Raw genomic sequence first — 27,280 nt, forward strand, 5'->3', positions numbered from 1 at the left:
TCATGTTAATTAAATTCTGGCGTGTTTCTTAGTTATAGTTTCCAAATCCGCGTCATCAATTAAATTCCGGCCTATATCTCTATCTAGGGTGTTATGTCCTCGATTAAATTCCAACATTACATCTTGATGTTTTCAAGCTTTGTCGTTGATTAAATTCCGGCATAGTTTGTCTATGTTTGGTTCTGTTGAAGTGATTGTATTTTCTCAGACGTTGTCGTCGACTAAATTCCAGCATAGTTCATGATTAAACGATTCTATCTAAAGTAAAGTTATCGTTGTTTTCTTGTCTGCTTATGATATTTTTTATCCGGAGTCGCCAAATAACCTTTCTCCTCTAATAAAAAATCGAAGAATGACTTTTGGTAGAAGATATTTCGTCGCAAGGAAATTCCGGCGAAACAAGAACTTATTTTAAGTTTCCCTAAATGGATAATCTTTCAATAATTTTTTTAAAAAGTATCCATGAATTTAAGTGTCGAGATATCTAGAAAAATAAACTTTTAATGCTAATATAAAAGCAACTATGTGAAAAAGAAAAACTTTTTGTATTGGGCCCATCGACTTTCAAGTTTTGTTGTTCATTGGGCCTAATCTTCTTGAATTTCCCGGACATGCTTTGAGCATGTCGTCAATTTGAGAACTGGCTTGTCCTTTCTAAAATATCGGTCCTAATTATTCATCATGTGCATTGGGCATAATTCTTTTCAATGTCTTATATGTCTTCCTAATGAACTAAGATGCTTTGAGAATGTCGTCAATTTGATAAATACTTTGAGAACTCGCTCGTCCTTTCTAAAAAAACAAAAACAAAAACAAACCTTTCGGAAAAAAACGGTCGGCTAAAGAAACCTTTCTATAAACTCAAAGCGGAGTTGTAATGCTTCAGGCTTGAGGAGAGGAGAGTCAAAGTGAACGAGACTTTCACTGATCAGGTGCTTTGAGAGAGGAAACTTTGAGGCAAAAATACTCGTGAGAATGGACATGAGAAAGAGCTCGGAGGCTGGAATGAGTGGCGGTGAGTTGCCGGCGATTGACTACGACGTCTTCTTAAGTTTTAGAAAGCTGGACACTCGCCAAGGGTTCGCGGATTGCTTTTACCACGTTATGCGAGAGGCGAACATTCGTGTTTTCTTTGACGAGGAAGAGTTCCACGTCGGTAAAGAAATAGCTAATGAGCTACCGACAGCCATTGAAAAGTCGAAGATCTATGTACCCATCTTCTCTAAAGGTTATGCTTCGAGTCCACGGTGCCTTCGCGAGCTCACACACATGGTGGAGTGCACGAAATCCAAACCATTCGAGAAGGAAATTATGCCTATTTTCTACGATGTGGAACCTCGCAATGTTAAGCTCAAGTCTCAACCATACGTCGGCACTTTGGAGAATCATGAGGAGAAGTTTGGCCGCCAAATGATGCTAAAGTGGGAGGATGCCCTCAAAAGTGTAGCCCAAATCAAAGGATGGGAGTTGAAAAAGCAAGGGTACGTAGGTGTCCTAAATCACTCCATTAACTTTTGTTTTGGACTTTCATTATATACCCAACCTAGGAAAAGTTCTCATATAGACAGTTTGAAATTGAATGAATACCATGTGTGTTTTGAAAACTATTTTTGGTAACAGAATCAACCATGTCATTCATCCAACCACTTGTCAATTGTCTTGAGAATATCTGTTACAAGTTCGACTTAGATGATTTACTAATGTGGCAGGCACTGGAAATTCATTCATTTGATGACACGAAAGATTCTGATGAAGCTGAAGGTAAAAGAAAGATAAATCTAACTTCACAATTGGACACATTTTCTCCATTATGCTGTTGGCTTATGTTGATAATGTGGATATTGGGAAAATGGTAATTGCCCTGAGTAACCCAACGCTACCTAGGTTTATTGATTGAACAAAGGATGTAGCAAAGAAAGTCATTCAACTAATGACATGAATTAACCATATGCATAAATATTTTTTATGATGCTTGCACATCACTTAGTAATAGACACAAGAAGACATATAATTTCATGTCACACAATAGCAAAGGTATTTCACGTGACGGTTAAAGCATGCGGTAATGACATATAATCTAACAAGCCAATAAAAATATAAGTGTATCCAATATTTAACAAGAGAATAAGTTATAAATTAGGAGCTAGAAAGACTGTAGAAGCTATCATAATCGAATTGTTCTGCTGTCTAGCTTATTCTGAGATGCTACAATCTTCCTTCGTTCAAGTGCAGAACTAATTCATGCTTCTCAAGTGTATATATGCAACTGACCGAGGATGATGATCTTCCGTTTCCTCCTTGCAGTGAATGTGATCGTCAAACACAGTTCTATCGACTGCCTTATCATCGGTTGCTGGTGGTCAATGCCGCGGATCGCCAATGCCGCTGCTGGTCAAATCATAATCTACAATGTTTCTAGTATTCTTTTAACTTTGTAACACTCCGAATTTTCATAGCATTCAAGCATTAAAATTTTCTAAAATGAGAAAGAAAGATTTGTATCGGACAATAAAAGGTCCCCAAGAGAAAGATGGGCCGGAGATCAAGAGAACATGTGCGTTCAGGATGAGAAAAAAGGAAAGAGATCTTTAGATTTTCTTTTTTGACATGTGAGGCAACCCATTGACCAACCTTGGTTGTTTATTATTTACACAAATCCTGTAGCCGGTTCCTCTCGAAGTGAAAGTGGTGGTTGAAATTATACCATCATTTTCAATCGATAATGGCACCATTCTTCGAGCATTCCTCGTTATCTTTTACCGTTACGACTTAAATTCACTGATGTGGCGGGCACTGGAAGTTCATTTAATCAATGACTCGAGAGATTTTGATAAAGTTGACGATACAAGACAAATGCATCGTTGAGAGACGAACTGAGGATTGGGATTGAAGGCTCTGAACGAATATTAGTAATTGTTTCGCCAAAAAGGGTTGATGAAATAACTTTCAAGATACGAATTGGTCGGATACAAACCGACAAAGGTTGTGAAGAGTCCTTTGTTGATTCTTAGATAAGAAATGTCAATAACGAGAAAATTAAGGATACTAAAATTGGGAACAATCGTTGCCTGCTATGTAAAGATACTAAGAATGTAAAAATCAATAGGAAGATAAAGTTGAACAACTAGTGTTATTTGATTGATTTTGGTCCTCTCTACATATTACAATTCGAATATTTATACCTAACATCGACAGTTAACAGGAGTTACTAAGATAACTACACAAAGTATACATGACTCCCGCGATCTAGTACTGGTTATCTACAAGAAGTTATTCCAATGGCTGTTTCATTTCCACTCCGTCGACAGTTTACGTTTGTGCTGGCCCTTTTGTCTATTTAAGTCGATCTTCACTTGTTGATGCTTTGTTCTAAGACTATGTCTGTCTTCACCCATAGCCTCCGTCAGGTAAAACTAGTTTTCTTGCCTAAGTCCTCAATACTTGATGTTTCTTTCTCCGTCATTTGTTTCTCAGCTTCTGTTAACCGAGCTATTGACTGAAGACTTGGATATTTTTAAGTGCCAACAGTAATGCTAAGTCAAACTTCACAAAGATTATTGTGCTTTTACAGGTTATATATTATCGTAGATTTATGAGAAAATATGTTCTCGATCATGTATTGTGCACAATTTAACAAATGTCCCCATTATGCCATTGGCTTATGTTGACAATGTGGATATTGGCAGTATGGAATTGGCCCTGCGTAATGGCAAGCTACCTCGGGTGATTAATTGGACAAAGGATGTAGTAAAGAAAGCCATCCGTCTAATGACGTGAAGCGGCCTGCATAAATGCTTTTGATGATGCTCACCCATCACTTATTAGTAGACACAAGAAGACATATCATGTGCCCAACATCATTGATGTGACCGACATATAAAAAAATAAAGCTTCTTTTTTAACGGTGTTCCGTAAGCTACTAGTATTTCATGGTGGTAGCAAGTTTCCAATTGCACTACCACGGTGTGTGTATGTATATAATGCCTTTAGGACAATATCAATTTGTTTGTGGCACACAATTGCTATGAACAATAGGAGAGGCTATCCGGGATAATAATTTATAAACTAGGTGTTATTGGGAAGACTATAAAAGTGTTTTCATTAGACGCAGACATAATCAAAATATTCTCTCGTCTCGCTTATCCCAGGAAGGTGTATTCTTCCTCTGTTCTAGTGCAGAACTAATTCATGCTTCTCCAGTGTATCTATGCAACTGTCCGAGGATGTTGATAAGTTCCCTCCTCGCAGAGAACGTGGCCATCAAATTTCCTTGAAATCGAGCAAGTTATAAATGTCAAATATCCTTTCTATGGAAATGCCTTGAGAGTGAGACAGCTCACGCTGGCTCCCATTTTCGTCTTATGAGATCACTGATTAAGGAGGACAGTGTCTGGAGGTAAGGTTGCAAATTACTCAATAAGAAGAGAATTGCTTGATCAGCTTCATGGATGGATCTAGGGTTCAGCTCGTCATTGAATTCACCATAAAAAGTCATGTTTACAGGGAGCGGAGCCCACTGGGAAAAAGCTATGGGGACTGTTTTCGCCATTTTAGAGTTAAACGTATATAACAATGGGTAGACCCTATTTCATTATCTGGCGAAAACATTATTTGGGGATACACTATTTCATTATCCATTTGTTCATTTTAAGACTCGATTCATTGTAACCTACACTCAACACCGTTTACTTTCTAAAATCGTCCCAAGCTTACGAGAGGTAATGATACGCCTAGCAGCCCGCTAGACCCCCCTCTTATTTGATAGGAAGGAAAAACCCAGGAAGAAAAGGGCTATAAAACTATGAAGGAAAGCGACAACCATAAGAGAGGGGGAGGAGAGAGAAACGTGATTATAGTAAATTATAGTAAGTAATATTGTTACTTAATTGAGTATTGATAGCATCAGGACGTTTTATTTTTTCACTATAAAAAAAAAGGTGAGGTTCCATCCAAAATGAGAGTGGAAATAGCCCCACCCCTTTAAAATAATTCATTTTCTTAAATTTAAGCATATGTTTTTCATTGACTATGAAAAGAATGTCTTTTGACTCATATTCCTAAGTGATTCAAAGACCGGAAATTAAAGATAATGCATATTGACAGATAATTTTCCACAAAAAATAAAACCAGAAGTGTATCGCGATGGCAAAAGTTCAAAAACTTATGTAATTTGTTTAAATATTTTATCTAATCGATAATTTATTAAAAAGTGATGTGCAAGAATCAAATTAACTTACAATTGAGATACACAATGTAGCTTCGTTTGGATAGATTGATTTTGTTGACTTTAAACTTTTGCTTTTGCTAATAAAAAATGATTACCGAGGTCTCTTAGTTTTCAAATTAAGTTCTTCTACAAGGATAGAAAGAAGGTTAAGGATGTGTTTAAGTTTGAGCTTATGTTAAGTTGTCCTAAATGGATAATATTTCAATTATTAAATAAAACCAAGAATATCCATGCATTTCAGCGTTGAGATATCTAAAAAGTTAAACTTTGAATGCTAATATTTCCTGTTGGGTCTATCGACTTTCAAGTTTATGCCATGAAGAACAAGGTAGTGCTTGTTGGCGCCTAATCTTCTTAGACGTCTGTTTCAATAATAATCGCCACTATCATATGATATCTATAAAACTCTAGTTCCTGCCGGTCGAATTTCAAGGTAGTGCAGTGTCTCTTGGGTTGGCGCCACGTGCATTTACAGTCTGTTTACGTCTTTTGTCTCCGTAGATCCCAATACTCATTTGCGTCCTCTTCACAACATGGTCTGGCCAGATGCTTTGGAAACGTCGTCAATTTCAGACGAGGGTAGAAATTCGCTCGTCCTTTCTAAAAAGAACAAAAGATTACTAACATGATGTGAGGCCTCCTTTCTTTCAAGAGGATCGACAGAAAAAGGACAAAAACTCAAGCATGAAATACCTCCTTTCTTTCAAGAGGATCGACAGAAAAAGGACAAAGACTCATCAATACTTGAAATGAGTCTGTACTTTCGGGAGAGACATCAGGTTTCCCCAGGGAGACAGCGAGAAGTTCGGCCGCCAGACGAGGCGAAAGTGGGGCGGTAAGTAATCCTAAAGTACTCCATTAACTTCTGTTTTGGACATTCATCATATACCCAAGCTTAATAAGATATCGTTTAGGCCGTTTTGAAAATTGAATGAACCCCCTCGTGTGTTTTGAAAACTCTTTTTGGCAACAGGTCAACCATGTCATCCATTTAGACTCTTTTTTTTGGTTACAGGTTCAACCATGTCATACATTCAGACCGCGAGCTAACTTGTCAATGTAGAATTATACCTTCACACAGCAACAGCATGGAAATTACAGATATTAGAAAAATGGAGAAACTAATGAAATTCAAAGCTTCTTTATCATTCTAACTCAAGATTACATATATACTGCACTTCAGGTTGATCAATTGGAGCTCGGGCAGCTGAGTGACCTCAATTGGAACTCCCCGAGGATCAAATTCTCCAGCTATTGTAGTGCAAGTTGGTTTCCCATATTGCATGTGTAAGTTGGTTTCCCATATCATGATGTGGAGTGTCATGCTATATATTATTCCCGGGAAATAGAAATATACTATAGGTTGATTCCCGGAACATGTGTTCTACCATTTCGCATTCTTTCGGTGAAGTCCTTCATTTAAGATTTAATTTGCCTAATCTTAAAGTGTTTCTATATATTATGGCGTTCTTCTTTCATGCATTTATGCGCTTTTCCTCATTCGCTTATTCCCTAAACCTTCGATAAGGTCGTATGAAATTGACTGACATTACTTTATTTCCCACCTTCGGATTCTAACTTTGAAAAGACAGTGGGACGTGGTTTCAAAATCAAAGCAAACTAGAAAATGTTAAAACTGAGTTGATAATGTTGTCACAAGGGTATTTCTTTCGCGTCTTTGTGTCTAATTCCTTAATTGATAGATCTAATGTTATATATCTTTGTGTTCCAAAATTACCTAAAATAAATGGGTCGTGAATAGAGTAATCAAGACCATTCACGAGTAAAACTAAGTTCGTCTCGTGATCAAGGCCATTTACAATAAGATTGTATTAAATAACATATTATGGATATATACGTGGATCGGGTTGGATAGGTGTTAACATTAAAGTGAATGGGTCTATGTGGCTTAAATGGGGAGAACGATGCGACACAATTACAACTCAGTTCCAACACAAACATTTATTGCCTCTAAATTTGCATGGAAGTTTCCCTTTACTCTTCTTTAGTAGGAAAAGTGTTAAAAAAGTCCTAAACCTTTTGTATTTGTACTAATTTAGTCCTAAACCTTTTTTTGATGCCAATTCAGTCCTTCTGGCCAATTTTGGCAGGATTTTGCTAATGTGGATGCCGGCCGGCCGACGGCCGATCACCGGCGCTGATGTGAATAACTTTTAATAATATTTTAATATTTTTTGATTTTTTATTTATTTTTTTCTTTTTTTTTTTTTTTCCCTCCCCTCCCTCCTTCCTCTAGCCGGTCACCGGATCGGCGATCGGCCAGAGGCCAGAGGCCGGCAAAGGCGAGCCTCGCCATGGCTAGGCGAGGCTGGACCTCGCCAGATTGGGCGAGGTCGTGCCTGGCCCAGCTATCGACGAGGTCGACCTCGCTAGCCCCTCGCGAGACTCGCCCTTGCCAGCGACGGCGAAGGCGAGCCTCGCTAGATCCGGTGAGGTTGGGCCTCACCCAGCCATGGCGAAGCTCGCCTTCGCCGTGGCCGGCGAGGGGGAGCCTCGCCGACCTCTGGCCTCTGGCCAGTCGCCGATCCGGCAACTGGCTGGAGGAAGGAGGGAGGGAAAAAAAAAATAAAAGAATAAAAAAAAATTCAAAAAATTATTAAAAGTTGTCCACGTCAGCACCGGTGACCGGCCGGTGTCCACGTCAGCAAAATCCAGCCAAAATTGAAAGGAAGGACTGAATTAGCACAAAGATAAAAAGGTTTAGGACTTAATTGGCACAAATGCAAAATGTTTAGGACTAAATTGGCACAAATGCAAAAGGTTTAAGACTTTTTTGGCACTTTTCCCCTTCTTTAGCTATTGTAACAAGTTGCTAAGAAGCTGAAAGCTTTGGATATCACAAAACTTTAACAACATGACCTCAAAATCGTTTCTCTCAGCCTCTTCCTCAAGCCCTAACCTCACAACTGAGAATTTGGGGCAAAAATACTAGCTGAAACTTGCCATGGAGGTCAGCTACTTCATTTGTGTGATTTTGTTTCACCGAAATTGAAATTTTTACATTGCGATTTTGAGGATGGATAATAGAAAAGACGAAGCAATGATAAACAAGGAGCCGTGGTGAAGTTTTAAATGCTGGGAAGAAGAAATATAACAAAGAACATATTTAGATTGAGAGAATGAAGGACAACTAATTGGTGGTGGTGATGACAACACCGAGGGACATGACAGCAAGGCAAACGACAGGAAAGGAGATGGAGTTGGGAGAGAGAAGGATGACAACGTTGCCCTTCTGGATGCACATGGTAGAGAGGCGGGAGGTCAGAGAGTCGATGGAGTGCCGGAGCTTGGGAAGGGGACGTGGAGGCCGGATGAGGCGTCAATGAAAGTGGTGGAGCCGTGGAGAAAACAGGAGGAGATGAAGGTGGTGACATTGAGGGAAGGGTTGGTGGGAGGGATATGGGCTCGTACTTTTTGGTAGAAGGAGGGAAAAAATTAAAAAAAAATAAAAAAAAAAAAAAAAAAAAACAGTTGGAGCCGCAAAAATCACTTCTAAGTTCATGTTGGAGTGGCTTGGTCGCCATTGGAGATGAATCGTGACTTCCTGAGAGCTTCAGCTTTAAGGTAGGCGATATCTCCCTCTCTCTCTCTCTGAGATTGGTTTGTTCTGGGATTAGAGAGAGAGAATGAGTTTTTAAGGGCCATGTCATCGTCCACGTTAGACTTTCTTTTTTATAGGAAAGCCACGTAGACATATAAATATTATAAACATTAAGTTTTCTTGTTCATTGGGCCCAATCTTCTTGTTTCATGGGCATATTTGGACATGCTTAGACGTATGTTCCAATAACAAAGTCGCTATCATTTGAAAATTTCTAGGGTTTCACCTGCTATGACGAATCACTCGAAGAGAATGCCTTCGCTAAGGTTGGACCTGCACTTTGCGCTAATTCATGGAATGGACGGAATCGGTAAAATTGCTCTCCAGAAGGTTGTGTTCAACAAACAAAATTGCCTCTTTTTGCCAAAATACTCTGTGCGAATGGGTGTGGGAAAGAGTTCGAAGGCTGAAAAGATTGGCGGCGTGTCATTGGCGATTGATTATGATGTCTTTCTAAATTTCAGAGGGCCAGACACTCGCCAAGGATTAGTGGATTGCCTTTACCACGATCTGCTAGAAGCGGAGATCCGTGTTTTCTTCGATGAGGAAGAGCTCCATGTCGGTCAAGAAATAGGCGATGGGCTGCGGATTGCCATTGAAAGATCGAAGATCTACGTACCCATCTTATCTAAAGGTTATGCTTCTAGCCCTTGGTGCCTTCGCGAGCTTGAGCACATGGTGGAGTGCAAGAAATTCAAACCATCCGAGAAAGAGATTTTGCCGATTTTCTATGACGTGGAACCTCGCGATGTTAAGCTTCAATCTCAACTATACATCGGGGCTTTGGCAAAGCATGAGGAGGAATTCGGCAGCCACGCTACCCGATCGTGGGAGGATGCCCTCAGAAGTGTTGCCCAAATCAAAGGATGGGAGTTGAAAAACCAAGGGTATGGTTGGTGTCCTAAACTACTCCGTAACTTTTGTTTTGGACTTTCCTTATGAGAGCTTTGAAAACTACTTTTGGTAAGAGAATTAACCGTCATTCATCCAAACCATATAAAGCAAAAACCCGGTAAAGTACAGTCAAAATCCTATTTCTTTTTGGTAAGTTAAGAGTGGGGAGATGGGTTAATAAATAGAAGGACTATATCTTAGGTATATTTTTGTTTTTCCTCTTAATCTTTCATCGATAGATCTAATGTTATATCTCTCTGCGTTGGTAAATGGTGGATTACCTCTTTAAAAGTTAACTTTTCTCTCTTTTTCGCGAAAGTTTTATATGGTATGGAAAAAAGTTTCCCGTCCATCCATGGTCAATCGCTGGTTGGAAGTGTTACCCTTTCAGAAGCAACTACATACAAAAATCTCACAATATATATAGTGTATGATTAATTATAGGAGCATCGAGTTCCAAAAGCACCTAAAAAGTCTCTTCCTTATGGGTCCACTACTCAATTCAGTAAGCAGTAAAAGGCTTGTGGATGGCAACCACTTGCTTTGTGTCCTGAGGTTATCTTTTACAATCATGACTTAAATTCACTCATGGCAGGCACTGGAAGTTCATTAAATTGGTGACTCGAGAGATTTTGATGAAGCTGAAGGTACAAGACAAATACATCGTCGAGAGATGAACTGGGGAACTTTGGGGTTGAAAGCTCTGAATGAATTGTTTCGTCGAAAAAAGTTGACAAAATATCTTTCAAGATATGGATCAGTTGGATACAAACCGACAAATGTTGTAAAGAGTCATTTGTTGATTCTTAGATAGGAAATGTAAATGACGAGGAAATTAAAGATACTGAGACTGGGAACAATCGTTGCCGGCAATGTAAAGATACTGAGAATGTAAAAATCAATAGGAAGATAAAGTTGAACAACTAGTGTTATTTGATTGATTTGTGGTCCTCTCTACATATTACAGTTCAGTATTTATCCCTACCATTGACAGTTAATAGCAGTTACTAAGAATACTACACAAACTACACATGACTGTCGTGATCTAGCACTTCATATCTACAAGAAGTTATTCCGAGATCACCAATTCCAATATGGCCTCCAAGGTTTTAATTATATGATTGCTACATACTCCAATGATTGCATCTACCCACCTTATTATCGGTCGGTTGCGTTACCTCCATTAGGTGACAGTTGCTCTGCCTCGACTTCATTGATTGCCACTTTCATTACTTGACAGTTGCATTGGACTCAACTCTTTATGGGTACCTCCTCTGACGGTTGCATCCGAATGAGTTATTTCCACCACTTTGGACAACTATTTCATCTCCACTCCGTCAACAGTTTACGTCTGTGGTGTCCCTTTTGTCAATTTAAGTCGATCTTCACTTGTTGATGATGTATTCTACGACTTTATATATCTTCTCCCACATCCTCCGTCGGCCACTACCTGGCCGGCCAAAGTGATCGCCGGCTAAGCCTCGGCCTGGGCATCTTGCGCCCAAGCTCCGGCCGAGATTTGGCCGGCCACACCCGGCCACTTTTGGCTTCCATTCGGCTTCTTCGGACTTCACTTAGCAATTCGTCAAATAGGTGGGGTGCATGACTGGAATGAAGGGTTCCCGACCTCTTTCGGTGCTGAAGCTTACACCGACGATCACGACGCACTCCTTGCCGTGATGTATGGACTAAAAAAAGTGACGGCACATGCCAGAGTTCGCGCAAAAGGGCCAGCCACGAGCTTTGGCCAACCTGCACAAAAAACAGGGCAAAACAAGGGGGGCCGGGAAGCTTACCGGTTCGGCTCCAGCTAGGGGTCGTCGGCTAGCTTGCAGGCGATGGCGAGGCTACCTGGGACTCCTTTTTGCCCTATACTCACTCACTCTCGCTCGAATTGCTCTCTATCTTTCTGTTTTCTCTCTCTTTCACTCTCTATTTTTCTGTGAAAATGGCCCCCTGGTCTCTCTCTCCACTCCAATCTTTATACAGGCCAGCGGCCGTCTGCTCGCCCCCTCTAGGCCATTCAATGTATGCTCTGCTTTGCTCTCTTTGCTCTCCACTCTGGTCCACTCATTTTGGCTTGGTTGTCCGCCGGCCACCTCTGTGCTCGGTTGTGGATCAGCCACCGCGACAGCGGAGAGAGGAAGGGAGAGGGAAGGAGAGAGGAAGGGGGGAGTCGGGCTGGGCCCAACTCATGCAAAGGCAAGGGGGAAGAGAAAAAAGAACGGAGCCGGGTCAACCCGGCCTGATCCGAATTTTTATTTTATTATATATTGTATATTATATATTTTTTAATAAAATTATCTTCTATTTAGTGTAATTAATGCAAATATGCCTAATGTCTATATGTCATGCGATTAAATGAAAAAATATTTTTGTTTTAGGGGTTAAAAAATTAACTCCTAAATTTTATGCAATTTATTTTTATTGGGCAATTAAATTTTAAGTGTCAACAAATAGGAGAGGCTATCTGGGATGCTAGGAGCTATTGGGAAGACTATACAAGTGTTTTCATTGAAAGCTAACATAATCGAACTATTCTCTTGTCTCGCTTATCCCGGGAAGGTACATTCTTCTTTTGTTCTACTGCAGAACTAATATATGCTTCTCAAGATATATATGCAACTATCCGAGGATGACGAAAAGCTTCCTCCACGCAGAGAGCTTGATCATCAAATTTCCTTGAAATCGAGCAAGTTGTAAATGTCAACTCGTACAAGTGCTCCAACAATCCACCCATCAGAAAGATTTGTATCAGGCCTTTCTATGGAAATGCTTTGGGAGTGAGAATTGCTCACACCAGCTCCCATTTTCGACTTATGAGATCACTGAAATTAAAAAAGACAGTATCTGGAGGAGAGGTGGCAAACTACTCAAAAGAAAATAATTGCTTGATCAGCTTCATGGATTTGTGTGATTCAACTCATCATCGAATTCACCATAAAAAAACAAAAAAAAACCTTTTATGATGTTCATAGAACTTTTCGCCCTTTTTCTACTCCTTTTATAGCTAAAAGACTACTCAACATAACAATCTGACTATATTGCCCTTTATGGGTCCCACTTTTTAGCATCCCTCTTCAGCGAATATTTTAAGAAAGTGTTGTTCCACTTTTTTTGGGCGTGTCCTTTTTCTTTTATTAATTTTCTACCTCTTTCTTTGTGGATCCCACTTTACTTTGCACCACATGTTTTACGGCAGCAAGTGGATGTTGTTCGCGGAGAGTGGTGCATACTAGAGGGCATGAGGAGGTTGTGCAATAAGCATTTGATGAGATTGGAAAAGGTGGAGTAGTTCGCGTCAATAAGGAGGAGGAGTTGGGAAGGGTGATGGGGAGGGTGAGGGCAATGGCCTTAAGGTATACTCTTTGCAATATAAAAGACTTTATCGAAAAACCCTTCATTGCATAAGGAATCAATGAAATTCACAAAAGCAGCGTTGCTCACAAGCCAATCCTTTTGGCATTCAGTACCTCCCAGAGATTGACAATTAATTTCCTCGCCCTCTCCCCATCTAGCTGTCGAAATAACCACCGATCAATTTGCTAATTTTCCTCGCAAAGAGCGTGAATTACATTGAGGTTGAGCGAGTCAGATCGGTAGCTGTAGAGATGGCGGTGGTTAAGGAGGAGGGCTTCGTCGACGTCCCAGTGGTGGGTTTATGTGGCCTTGCCTACGACAAGGATGTGACCTTCACAATTCTCCATTTCTTTGCCTCTTGAAAGAGAACAAAGTTCGACCAGAGAGAGAGAAGGAAGAAGATTAAGGAAAGTGGATGCGGGACCCACAAGAAAAGAAATGGGAAATCAATATAAAAAAAAAGACAAAGGGATGCTAAAAAGTGAAATCCACATAGGGCAATATTGTCAAAAAAACTATGTTAAGGAGTGTTTTAACCATGTAGAGACTGGAAAAAACGTGGCCCGAACTAAAACCCACCAGACTGCTTCCATGCCACCACCTTCTAGCAATTTGGGCCTTTTGCTTGGCCTTATAGAAAGCAAGAACAACATTTTTTGCTTTTCCGCCAAATTTTGGAAATTTTTTAAAATTTTAGAAATTTAGGAAAATTTTGTAGGTGAATGTACATGTCAACATTTTTATTATCAAAATTTTTAATTGCTTAAGATTAAGAAAATTCAAAGTGCGAGCACCACAAAAATTAGAAAAAACAAACAAAGAAAGAAAAAAGATAAAAGTCAACTCCAAACAGTTCTAGAAAACAAATTAGCTAATGAAAGGGGAAAATTTACTGTTCAAGTAAAAGTATATTACAAACTAATTCTGAAAATAGTATCTGAAATAGTCCTAGAGTTAAGGAAATAAAACAAAATTGCAATCTCGATTTGTCCGTGCCTCGTTAAGGAAAATACAAAACAAAGCATAATCAGGGACCAAAAGTGAAATCCTGGAAAAACCAAGGACTAATATTGTAATATCCTCAATATTTTATATCCATTGAGAACGAAACTGGCATATCATGAGTTCGTCAAAAGGCAAGTCTACAAGGAGCGGAGCCCATGGGGGAAAAAGCTATGAGGACTGATTACGCCATTTTAGGGTTAAACGTATATAACAAAGGGTAGACACTATTTCATAATTTGGCAAAAACATTATTTGGGGATATACTATTTCAATATCCATTTGTTCATTTTAAGATTCTATTTATCGTAATATGCACTCAACACTGTTTACTTTCCATGATCGTCCAAGCTTACAGGAACGATATTAGACTCAAAGGTATTAAGACTATACTTTTAATTTGAAACTTCACATCGTAATTAAGATGTGCAATTTGACAAGAAGGTAGTTATACACCTAGCAGCCTGCAGACCCTCCTCTTATTTGATAGGAAGCTAAAAACGCAGGAAGAAAAGGGATATAAAACCATAAAGGAAAGCGACAAGCATAAGAGAGGGGGAGGAGAGAGAAACGTGATTATAGTAAGTAATGTTATTACGAGGGTTGCTAGCTGAGGCTGTGGCGCTTTTGTTGTTTTACTAAGGTGTACTCAATCAAAGAATTTCTATTTATTGTGAATCGTCTTACCGTTGACTCATTTTACAAAGGTTGGAAATTCAAGAAAATGTTTTCTGATAAAATATTTTTCCGCGAAACAAAAGGACCCTAAGAAGTGTGTTCATGTTAGTAAGAGTTCAAAAATTAATGTCAAAAAGGAAATAAAAAATGGTTTAACTATTTTATCTAGTCAATAATTTATAAAAAAAATGTGAAATTAATCAAATTAACTTATCATTGAGATCCACAGCCTAACTTCGTTTAGATAGATAGATTGAGCTGAACTTAAAATTTTGCTTTTGCTAATAGAGGATGATCAACAAGCCCTCTTAGATTTAAAGTTAAAGTTCTTCTACGATGATAGTAAGAAGGTGAAGGATGTGTTTAAGTTCATAGAAAACTTAAAACTTAAAAAAAGAGATCATTTCAAGTTGTCCTGACTAGATAAACATTCATTTTTTTTTAAATGTCCATGAATATAAGTGTTGAGATATCTAGCAAAATAAACTTTAAATGCTAATATAAAAGCAACTATGTAAAAAAGCGAAACCTTTTGCATTGGGCCCGTCGACTTTCAAGTTTGGTTGTTCAGTGGGCGCAATCTTCTTGGATTTCCTAGACATTGTCGCCCCTGTTGGCGCCTCGTGTATTGTGTTTGCAATCTTATTTGCTCTTTGTATATGCCTATACTCTTCCCCTCATTTGCGTCCGCTTCTCAACATGATCTGGCGAGATGCTTCGAGAATGTCGTCGATTTGAGAAATACTTTCAGAACTCGCTCTTCTGGCTAAAGAAACCTTTCATAAAAAAACGGCCGGCCAAGTAAACTTTTCTATAACACTCAAGTGGAGTTGTAACGGTTGAGGCTTGAGGAGAGGAGAGTCGAAGTGAACGAGACTTTCATTGATCAGGTGCTTTGAGAGAGGGAACTCTGAGGCAAAAAATACTCGTGAGAATGGACATGCGAAAGAGCTCAGAGGCTGGAATGAGTGGCAGTGAGTCATTGGTACTCACCGGTGGCGATTGACTACGACGTCTTCCTGAGTTTTAGAGGGCTGGACACTCATCAAGGATTCACGGATTGCCTTTACAACGATATGTTAGAGGCAAACATCCGTGTTTTCTTGGATAAGGAAGAGCTCCACATTAGTAAAGAAATAGGTGATGAGCTACTGGCGGCTATCAAAAAGTCGAAGATCTACGTACCCATATTCTCTAAAGGTTATGCTTCATGTCCGTGGTTCCTTAACACCCTTGCACACATGGTAGAGTGCATGAAATCCAAATTATCCAAGAAGGAGATTATGCCGATTTTCTATGATGTGGAGTCTCACGATGTTAAGCTTATATTTCAATAGTGCATCGGGGCTTTGGAGGAGCATGAGAAGAAGTTCGGCTGCCAGATGAGGCTAAAGTGGGAGGATAACCTGAAAAGTGTAGCCAAAATCAAAGGATGGGAATTGAATAAGCAAGGGTACATAGGTGTCCATGGGCTTTCTTTTTAAAAAAAAAAATTTTGGGCTGGGCCTTTTCTTTTTTTAATTTGCCAGACTGGGCTTAATGAATGAGTACAGTCCGGTCGTGGACCCGGGCTGGTGCGCCCGGGTCAGTCTCGATCCGGGTTGGATGTGGAGATCCGACCCAATCCGTTTTAATATTATTTTATTATTTTAATATTTAAAAAAAATAAAAATAAAAAAAATTCGAAAAATCAAAATATTTATTTGGACTTTGGAATTGGTTTTTCTTGTCCTATTGTGTGATTAGAGTCATGTTTGATTACACGTTGTTTGGTTCACACACTTTAAATTGCATATTTAATTTAACCTCGAACATGATTGACCATGCATGTTAGGTTCAGGTATTTACGGTTGCTTCCCTTAGCGTGATTAGGGATGGAATTTTGAGACTCCCAGTTAGTGAGAATATGTTAGGCGGTAATTGAACAAAGTTAGGTACCGAAAGGGTACTAGTTTGTCAATTAGTGTAATCAAGTCTCCGTACCCATTGAATCTCTGGTTCGTAGAAGTGAAGCATTTCTCCCATGCTTTACTTAGGTGCCTAATTGACCCACCACAAACCGATTAGTAGAGACTCCTAGATGAAATTGATTTGCATGTTAACAACTTAAACTTAAGTCGCGAATTGGTATGGGCTTGGGAGAGCTCAAGTTAGGTTTAACTTAGCAATCCATTATCCTAACCCCTTAGGCAGCGGGGCCAGTTCGGGGAGGTCGCGACAACATCAATGGCAGATCAATAGCAAAGCTACCCTTACTTTGCCTTAACTATACACACGAGCAGGCTACTCAACCCAGCATAAACATACGTGCTATTAAACAATTGCAGACATTCTTACCTTGCCTTGGCACACACACCCTGCACCTTATAAACCATCATATACAATCATAATGCAGCAAGCATAAAATGTAATCAGAATACGCAACAACTTTCCCATGCACACTGCATCCACACCCACACGTGTCTTGATTATAAGGTGAAACCCCTTCAGCCCGTCCCATACCATGCCTCACAATTTCATTCCATAATCAAGCGCAATGCCACCATAATCTTTCAATTCCGATTACTACAGCCACACAGGGCAAAGCACAACATGCGTTATTCGCATCAGGTTGGCGGTCTTCCAGCATAACCGGACATCGTCCCGCCCCGTCGGGCACGGCATCGTCTTACCCCTACCACAATGACGACATATCCCATAAATGGGTTCATTCCAAATCCGATTCGCAAATGACTACGTCTCCCCTGCTACCAGCGACGACTTCCAATTACCAAATTGGGGACACTTGTTAGGGCTACAGCCAAACCCTAGGTTGGCGGTCATTCGGTAGAACCGGGTACAAAGAAACCTTTAGGTGATCATGCACACATATCAACCACTCAAGTTCCATCATTATCCTTCTCAAAAGCCAATAAAGACATGATCCGTGCTAATGCAATAAAATGTTGCAGTAAAAATGCACTAAAATAATCACACGTGATTATACACATATCAGTAAATTCTCAAACTCGACATGCTTCTATATTTAAGTATCCACAACATATTTCTCACATAAAACTTAACAAATAAACCCGACACCTCAGGGTTTATTTGTCACGCCCCGTACCCCACGAAGCAAGAGCATCCCACGCAAAGGCCGAGTTTGCTGCGACGTCCCAGAATGCGTCGCCGACCCAACGCCCAACACACAGAGAATCATTTCACATGCGAAAGCAACGTATATAAAAATGTATATACACCCGTACAAATATACAAGACAACCAATGATAGCATACATCACAATTCAATATGATTAAAAATATATACATTTCATTACTAACAAAATATTTACAAAATCTATTTCTTACACCAGATACGCTTATAAAAGCCAAGACGGTACAATGGCCGCCAATCATCAAAAGAGGGAACGTGGCTCGGCGGTCGAACACCAAATCTATCCGGGGCTCCTCCCAAATCAAATCGGCACACTTGCCATCCTCAAAGCTGGGGGTCTGAAAGGAGTGGGTTTATACAACAGTGAGACAAGTCTCAACGATTAAAAACCCCTAGACCGAAAACTAGGCTAACATGAACCTCCTGGCAGACAAACGAATCACATAATACATATTGCCAAACAATTGACCTAGGCCCTCGGGCCCAGATCAAGCATACAATTGACTCTGCAGGTTAGGCAATTCAATATAATATCCATGGCACATACGCAACACACTTGGTCACTCGTACGCCAAACGCATGCTCATGATCAAAAGTGCCGGTCTCATACACGAATCACCGGATACGCACAATAGCCAACATACTCCGACACACATTTGCCATGCTCATGATTCGGCTCAAATGATGCACTCTGGCATACGGCTCATTTTAGCAATTTATAAACCGACCCGAAGGCCACGACCCGAAGGCCAACAAATATTCCAACCCGAATGCCCACAACACTTCGCAGCCCGCGCCGAAGCACATATGGCCCAGTGTCTCTAGCCCGCGTAAAACGCCTCAGGCGCAACACAGATCTCCTTAATCTTCCGGACGAACCGGGTATCGTCCCGCGTAAACGCTTCAGGACGGCACGACCCGAAGGCCACTAGCGATCGCACGTGCATGCCATGCTTGCACACTTGCACAATTCTCGTCTCATGCCCATTCTCAGCATAAGAAATGCGTGGCCATGCAAATTCCCGCACTCGGGTGATCACACGATGCATAATGAACACCAATTTCAATCACGGGCATGCACTCCAATAATGCCAACGTGTTAAATTGTGCCATAATATAGTCAATCAGCATTTCGTCGGCATGCCCAATTTCAATTAAACACAAATCGGCACGGCACACAATTCACATAATTAGTGCAACATAAAACCACGCATTCGAGGCCCGACTTCCAATCTATTTCTCGGCCATTAAATATATATACGTGGCATCACGCAATTGAACCCAATTAAGTACCAATCGGCCATCAAATTGTTTAATTCAACAACCATGGCAACAATTCCACTAAATCTCCACTTAGCCAAACTTATTCAAATTCGGATCCAAGGAGGACAGCCACCAAACAGCCAACATTAAGGCATAAATCCACCTCTTAATCAGCCTATTTACTTTCAAATACCCCACATAATCAGCCACTAACAATTGGATCTTAATTATGCTTAATTCTAACCTAGTTAACCCCAAAAATTACCCTAATCCGTCTAGAAATGCACATTAGTCCTAATTGAGGTTTAGGAGTTAATTACTCACACTAACTAAGCTCCAACTAGCACTAAACCGGCGAGGAAACGAGCGGCCAATCACTGATGTGCGGTGGAATTGGCGGCGGCGTCCCGGCGGCGTCTACGGCGGTTAGAACGGCGAATCGGCGAGGGCGGCTTGCTCGGCGGTGGTGGCTGATCCGGCGGTCCTTTGGCCCAAACGAGAGAGAGAAAGGGACGGTGAAGGTGAGGTGGAATGGTGGGGTGATGGTGGGGGTGAACGGCGGTGGCCTAACGGCGGCGACGTGCACGGCGGGCGGTGTCTCGGCCGAGAGGAAGGGAAAGAGAGATTTCAGGAGGGAGAGGGAGAGGAGAGGGAATTGGCCGGGGAAAAATGGGGGATGAATGAGAGAAAAACAAATATATTAACGGGTCAAAGGGATTTGACCAACATTTTCAAAATTCCAATTTTGCCCTTGAAGACTTGGCCCACATTAGTCTTTATCCAATAATTGAGGGGCATTTTGGTCAATCACCTTGATGCATTATTGGGCTGAAAACCAAATATTAATTTTCCCAAATTATTCCAAAAATTCGGAGCCCAAAACAGGCCAAGGGCAAACCGGTCATTTTTCCGGTCCCGGGTCGAAATTCCATTTTTTGATCGTACTCAACCCAAAATGTGTGTGGCCAACATAATATGATGTCGGATTAGCAAAAATAGTCGCACAAGCCCTCGAAAATCGACACTGAAGTCCGGGTCCAATTTCGTGACCAAAACTCGCTCAATTTCCAATTTCAGGGTCTCTCACTAACGGGCGGCTGTTTAGGGATTACGCGTATCGACCTAGGGTTATCCGAATCATGACGGTTCCAATCATAGAGAGAGAGAGGAATTATCACTAGTTCCAGAGGTTACAATCGTTCGGGTTAAGTTCGGGACTGGTTGGCCACGTGTACTCTCGGTCATGCGGAATCACCCGCGATCCGATCGTACGTCATTAGCCAAACTAAATCCGTCGCCCTCCTAGGATCGGCCCACATTGGCCCAAAATATTTCCTCGTCGTTTCTCGGAATCGGTGTCCGAATCGCGATCGGGTCCCTAGTCCACGTACCGTTTCCTAATTAGCCATTCCCTATCGGTTAGTATCCCGAGAGAGCTCAATTTCGAGCGAGACTTACTAAAATTAAATGAGAAATAATATCAATATTTTTTATCCCGGAAACGAGTCGAAATTCGGGATGTTACAACTCTTCCTACCTTACAAAAATTTCGTCCTCAAAATTTGCAATTCAAACCTATCTACTCAAACAGATGGGGGTGCTGACGTCTCATGGCCTCCTCGCTTTCCCAAGTGGCACCTTCGGTTCCGTGGTGCTCCCATACAACCTTCACCATCGGGATCGTCTTATTCCGCAATTCACGATCTTTTCTGTCTTCGATCCTGACTGGCCTCTCCACATACGACACTCTGTCGTCCACGTCTATCTCTTCGTGCCTTAGAACGTGGGTCGGATCTGGTTCATACTTCCTCAACATTGACACATGGAAAACATCGTGCACTTGGGATAAATTGGGCGGCAAAACAAGTCGGTAGGCCATATCGCCAATCTTCTCCAGAATCTCAAATGGAACGACAAACCTCGGACTTAACTTTCCTTTCTTGCAGAATCTGGATAATCCTTTCATAGGCGACACTTTGAGAAATACATGATCTCCCGCTTGAAACTCCAAAGGTCGTCGTCTCCGATCGGTATAACTTTTCTGGCGACTTTGCGTGGTCCTTAACCTTTCCCTAATAATCTCAACTGTCTCAATAGACTGCTGAACCAATTCTGGACCATGATACTTCTTTCACCGACTTCATCCCAGCATACAGGCGTCCTGCACGCCCTGCCATACAAGGCCTCAAATGGTGCGATCTGAATGCTTTGCTGATAGCTATTATTGTAGGCGAACTCTACCAGGTGTAGCTGCTCTTCCCATTTGCCTTGGAAATCCAAAACACAGGCACGCAACATATCTTCCAAAGTTTGAATCGTCCTTTCAGACTGGCCATCCATTTGAGGATGATAGGCCGTACTGAACTGCAACTTCGTTCCTAAGGCCGATTGTAAAATTTTCCAAAAGTTGGCCGTAAACCTCGGATCTCGGTCCGACGTGATCGACACTGGTACCCCATGCAATCTGACGATCTGTCGAACATACAATTCTGCGTACCTTTCCAATTCAAAATCCTTTCGCACTGCCAGGAAGTGCGCTGATTTTGTCAATCGATCCACTATCACCCAAATGGAATCATATCCCCTCTTACTTCTCGGTAGTCCTGAGACAAAATCCATAGTGATATGCTCCCATTTCCATTCAGGGATCTCCAACGGTCGCAGCAATCCTCCAGGCTTATAGTGTTGTGCCTTCGCTTGTTGGCACGTCAAGCACTTGGCCACATGCTTGGCCACATCTTTCTTCAGTCTGTTTCACCAATAATGCTGTTGCAGATTCTGGTACATCTTTGTACTGCCTGGGTGAATACTGTAATTACTACGATGTGCCTCACTTAAAATCTCTTCCTTGAGTTCCAAATAATCAGGCACACACAATCGCCCTCGGAACTTCAAAATTCCGTCTTCATTTACTTGAAATTCCGGTTTCCTAGCAGCGGCATCCAATCCAACAATCTTTTTTATTTCTTGGTTCGTAGACTGGAGTACCTTAATCCTTGCCTGGATCTCCGGTTCAATCCTCAATACGGCCATCAGACTAGACATCTGGCTCACCTCAAACTTAAACTCCGAGTCTCTAAGTCTTTCCAACAAAGTCCACTCCTTGACCATCATATGCGCCATACTCAACTTGCGACTTAGCGCATCCGCTACTCTATTCGCCTTCCTCGGGTGATATAAGATGTTGCAATCGTAGTCCTTCAGAAGTTCCATCGCTGCCTCATATTTTATTCCTTCTGTGAGAACAGGTACTTAAGGCTCTAATGATCTGTATAAATCTGGAACTTTTCCTCGCATAAATAATGCCTCCAGATCTTAAGGGCAAAGACGATCGCTGCCAACTCTAAATCGTGCGTCGGATAATTCATCTCATGTGGCCTCAACTGGCGCGACGCATAAGCAACTACTTTTCCATGCTGCATTAGCACACAACCAAGTCCCTTTAACGAAGCATCACTATAAACCTCGAATCCTCTTGGCCCAGACGGAATGGTTAACACTGGGGCCGTTGTCAGCCTATGCTTCAATTCTTGAAAACTTTTCTCACATTTATCATCCCATTCAAACTTGGATTCCTTCTTCAACAATCGCGTCAACGGCATGGCTATCGACGAGAACCCTTCTACAAAATGTCGATAATAGCTAGCCAATCCTAAGAAGCTTCGAATTTCTGTCACTGAGGTCGGTCTTGGCCACTTCATTACTGCCTCAATCTTTGCCGGGTCCACCGAAATTCCATCTCCCGAAACTATGTGTCCAAGAAACGCCACTCTACTTAGCCAAAACTCATACTTACTGAACTTAGCGAAGAGTGCGTGTTCCCTCAAAGTCCGTAGAACCTCAGCCAAATGGATTTCATGCTCTTCCGGGCTTTTCGAGTACACCAGTATGTCGTCAATGAATACTATGACAAATCTATCCAAGAATTCCTTGAACACTCTGTTCATTAGGTCCATGAAAGCTGAAGGGGCATTGGTCAATCCGAAGGGCATCACTATAAACTCGTAGTGCCCGTACTGCGTCCTAAAAGCGGTCTTAGGAATGTCCTCCTTTCGGATCCTCAACTGATGATATCCAGTCCGAAGATCAATCTTAGAAAATTCGGACGCCCCTTGCAACTAGTCAAATAAGTCATCGATCCTCGATAATGGATACTTATTCTTGATCGTCACCTGATTCAACTGTCGGTAATCAATACATAACCTCAACGTCCCGTCCTTCTTCCTTACAAACAGGACCGGTGCTCCCCATGGAGACAGACTAGGAAGAATGAAATCTTTGTCCAACAACTCCTGCATCTGAACTTTCAGTTCTTTCAATTCTGACAGCGACATCCGATATAGTGCCTTTGAAATCGGTTCTGTGCCCGGTGCCAATTCTATCACAAATTCTACTTCCCGCTCTGGTGGCAAACCAGACAATTCCTGAGGAAATACTTCGCGAAAATTGCACACTACCGGTATCTCTTCCAATTTAGGTTCTGCCACGGTCGGATCAATCACATTCACTAAATATCCCTCGCATCCTTCATCCAACAACTTAGTTACTTCAAGCGGGGAAATCCAAGGGATCGAGGTTCCTCCTCGATTTCCCTAAAATTCAAATCTAGGATGTCTAATCGGATTAAACTGAATCACCCTACTGCCGCAATCCACTACGGCTTTCTGTTTAGTCAGACAATCCATTCCAACTATCACATCAAAATCAAACATGGCCAACACTGCCAAGTCGATGCTTTCTTCTTTACCCCCAATCACTATTTTATAACTAGGACACCCCAATGACACTAACACTTTATCATTTAATGGGGTCGTCACACAAAGCATATTCTCAAGCAATACAGGTTCAATTCTAACCAATCTAACAAACTGCTCTGAAATAAATGAATGGGTCGCCCCTGGATCAAACAATGCATATGCCGCATGATCATAAAGAGAAACCGTACCTGTGACCACGCTCGGCGTATCCTCCGCCTCTCTACGCACCATGGCATAAACTCGTCCTTGCGCTGGCGGCCTGCCCTGATTAGCCGATGGGGGATTCCCAGCCTGATTCCCTACTCGGTTCTGTTGCTGATGCCCTGAGGGTACTGAGGGACGCTGCTGGGGAAAGTTTTTAATCTGATGCTCTAAACTCCCACATCTAAAACACGCCCCAACTCGATTCGGTGGAGGGTTCGGCTTCCCAATGTTCCTCCTAATTGGTGGGACGAGGCGCCGATTCCCTGTCATCGGTCTCTTCCCCAAACGGCGGTTGTCCCTGCTCGGAGCGAACCGCGATCCAGACGCGGCTGCCCTGTCCATCTGATCCCGATCAAGAGCCTGAGCTCTATCATAGATGTCCTCATAGGTCCGTAAAATTGCTGGTATCAACTGGGTACGAATATCAGTTTGCAACTCTTCTCTGAACCTTCGTGCTTTGTCCTCAGGATGTTCCACCATCCTTGGCGCAAACTTGGACAATCTAGCGAATTCCGCCTCGTACTGATCTACAGTCATCTGACCTTGGCGGAGTCGCATAAATTCTGCTATCTTCCTTTCTCTAGCACTATCCGAGAAGTACTTCCCATACAAATTTTCAGTAAACACGGCCCAAGTCTGGGCGACACCTTCCGGAAATACTCTACCCCTGGTGGCCTTCCACCAATCATTTGCATTTTCCTGCAACTGATAAACCGCTAGGGTCACTTTCTCCTGCTCGGTGCACCCCAATACCTCAAACGCCTTTTCCAGTTCTTCTACCCATTTCGATGCAGCCTCGGGGTCACCTTTTCCCATAAACTTAGGCAGTTTTAACTTTAAGAATTGCTCTACAAGCTGATGTATCTGCCTAATTTCAGCTGCCTGAGCCTGCCCAACATTAGCTTGATTCTCATTCGCAGCAGCAGCTCCTGCAGCCTCAGCAGTCTGGGCGGTCACATTATCTCGCTCTTGAGCTTGCCTATCCATCGTATTCCCAATCCTTTCTAACACCCTAAGAACTTCTTCCATACGCGGATCTTCCGTAGGTCTAACATCAACTCTGGGGTCCACTGCAACTCCAGCATTAACTCCAGGGTTTTTTACTGCTCTAGTACCCATCTCGAGGTCCTCTACAGCTCTAGCTCGAGCACGACCTCCATCTCTTGTTCCTCTTCCTGCGCCCCTTCTTGGAACTCTTCCTACACCTCTTCCTTCGCTGCTCATTATATCAGCTTCCTACCACTCTCCTACCTGCTGTAATTCCACTAGGAATTAGAGACCTAAACCAAACTAAATCGGTCTAAGGCCCTAGGTAGGTAGCTAGCACAACAACAATCAACCACTCAGCATGCGGCTAAGCATAAACAACACAGGACCTCAAACAAGGAGGTACACATACTCACCTCAGGTCCTGCCGCACCTGCATCTTACGGATCAATTTATATATGCACTCAATCAATCACAAACAGTCAGGAGGTACACTCAGCACACGAGGTCACCCTACTGGCTACCCAAGGTCATCGCTCCTTATCACTCCAAACTTCGACCTGATTGGACCGAGCTGACCTTACTCTAATACCAAATCAAACGGGGATGTCATGCCCCGTACCCCATGAAGCGAGAGCATCCCACGCAAAGGCCGAGTTTGCTGCGACGTCCTAGGACGCGTCGCCGGCCCAACGCCCAACACACAGAGAATCATTTCACATGCGAAAGCGACGTATATAAAAATGTATATACACACGTACAAATATACAAGACAACCAAGGATAGCATACATCACAATTCAATATGATTAAAAATATATACATTTCATTACTAACAAAATATTTACAAAATCTATTTCTTACACCAGATACGCTTATAAAAGCCAAGACGGTACAACGGCCGCCAATCATCAAAAGAGGGAACGTGGCTCGGCGGTCGAACACCGAATCTATCCGGGGCTCCTCCCAAATCAAATCGGCACACTTGCCATCCTCAAAGCTGGAGGTCTGAAAGGAGTGGGTTTATACAACAGTGAGACAAGTCTCAACGATTAAAAACCCCTAGACCGAAAACTAGGCTAACATGCACCTCCTGACAGACAAACGAATCACACAATACATATTGCCAAACAATTGACCTAGGCCCTCGGGCCCAGATCGAGCATACAATTGACCCTGCAGGTTAGGCAATTCAATAAAATATCCATGGCACATACGCGACACACTTGGTCACTCGTACGCCAAATGCATGCTCATGCTCAAAAGTGCCGGTCTCATACACGAATCATCGGATACGCACAATAGCCAACATACTCCGGCACACATTTGCCATGCTCATGATTCGGCTCAAATGATGCACTCTGGCATACGGCTCATTTTAGCAATTTATAAACCGACCCGAAGGCCACGACCCGAAGGCCAACAAATATTCCGACTCGAAGGCCACGACCCGAAGGCCCACAACACTTCGCGGCCCGCGTCGAAGCACATATGGCCCAGTGTTTCTAGCCCGCGTAAAACGCCTCAGGCGCAACACCGATCTCCTTAATCTTCTGGATGAACCGGGCATCGTCCCTCGTAAACGCTTCAGGACGGCACGACCCGAAGGCCACTAGCGATCACACGTGCATGCCATGCTTGCACACTTGCACAATTTCTCGTCTCATGCCCATTCTCAGCACAAGAAATGCGTGGCCATGCAAATTCCCGCACTCGGGTGATCACATGATGCATAATGAACACCAATTTCAATCACGGGCATGCACTCCAATAATGCCAACGTGTTCAATTGTGCCATAATATAGTCAATCAGCATTTCGTCGGCATGCCCAATTTCAATTAAACACAAATCGGCACGGCACACAATTCACATAATTAGTGCAACATAAAACCACGCATTCGATTCCGGACTTCCAATCTATTTCTCGGCCATTATATATATATACGTGGCATCACACAATTGAACCCAATTAAGTACCAATCGGCCATCAAATCGTTTAATTCAACAACCATGGCAACAATTCCACTAAATCTCCACTTAGCCAAACTTATTCAAATTCGGATCCAAGGAGGACAGCCACCAAACAGCCAACATTAAGGCATAAATCCACCTCCTAATCAGCCTATTTACTTT

At 42.1% G+C, this 27,280-nt stretch overlaps 2 protein-coding genes across 2 annotated transcripts; both read left to right on the forward strand.

Annotated features, from left to right (window-relative positions):
• Positions 1-975: 975 nt before the first annotated feature.
• On the forward strand, positions 976-8,669 carry LOC115661686 (disease resistance protein L6-like). The gene is made up of 4 exons (XM_056320744.1): positions 976-1,481; positions 1,710-1,761; positions 6,411-6,492; positions 8,374-8,669. Exons 1-4 carry the CDS (start codon positions 976-978, stop codon positions 8,667-8,669), a joined length of 936 nt encoding a protein of 311 aa, XP_056176719.1.
• A 561-nt stretch (positions 8,670-9,230) lies between these two features.
• LOC115693033 (disease resistance protein L6-like) lies at positions 9,231-10,420 on the forward strand. Its single transcript, XM_030620008.2, has 2 exons — positions 9,231-9,736; positions 10,339-10,420. The coding sequence occupies exons 1-2, from the start codon at positions 9,231-9,233 to the stop codon at positions 10,418-10,420; spliced, it is 588 nt and encodes a 195-aa protein (XP_030475868.2).
• The last annotated feature ends 16,860 nt before the right edge of the window (positions 10,421-27,280 follow it).

Source organism: Syzygium oleosum, unplaced genomic scaffold (assembly GCF_021117445.2).
Source record: "Syzygium oleosum isolate NSW1041296 unplaced genomic scaffold, Sole_v2.1 Sole_v2.01, whole genome shotgun sequence".
NCBI lineage: Eukaryota > Viridiplantae > Streptophyta > Magnoliopsida > Myrtales > Myrtaceae > Syzygium > Syzygium oleosum.

Bases quoted from the DNA above. Each gene is read 5' to 3' on its own strand.
- LOC115661686 (XM_056320744.1), top strand. From the start codon at position 976: ATGGACATGAGAAAGAGCTCGGAGGCTGGAATGAGTGGCGGTGAGTTG. The intron at 1,482-1,709 runs GTACGTAGGTGT...CTAATGTGGCAG, and splicing joins TGGGAGTTGAAAAAGCAAGG to GCACTGGAAATTCATTCATT. The intron at 6,493-8,373 runs GTTGGTTTCCCA...GAGAGAATGAAG, and splicing joins CTCCAGCTATTGTAGTGCAA to GACAACTAATTGGTGGTGGT.
- LOC115693033 (XM_030620008.2), top strand. From the start codon at position 9,231: ATGGGTGTGGGAAAGAGTTCGAAGGCTGAAAAGATTGGCGGCGTGTCA. The intron at 9,737-10,338 runs GTATGGTTGGTG...CACTCATGGCAG, and splicing joins TGGGAGTTGAAAAACCAAGG to GCACTGGAAGTTCATTAAAT.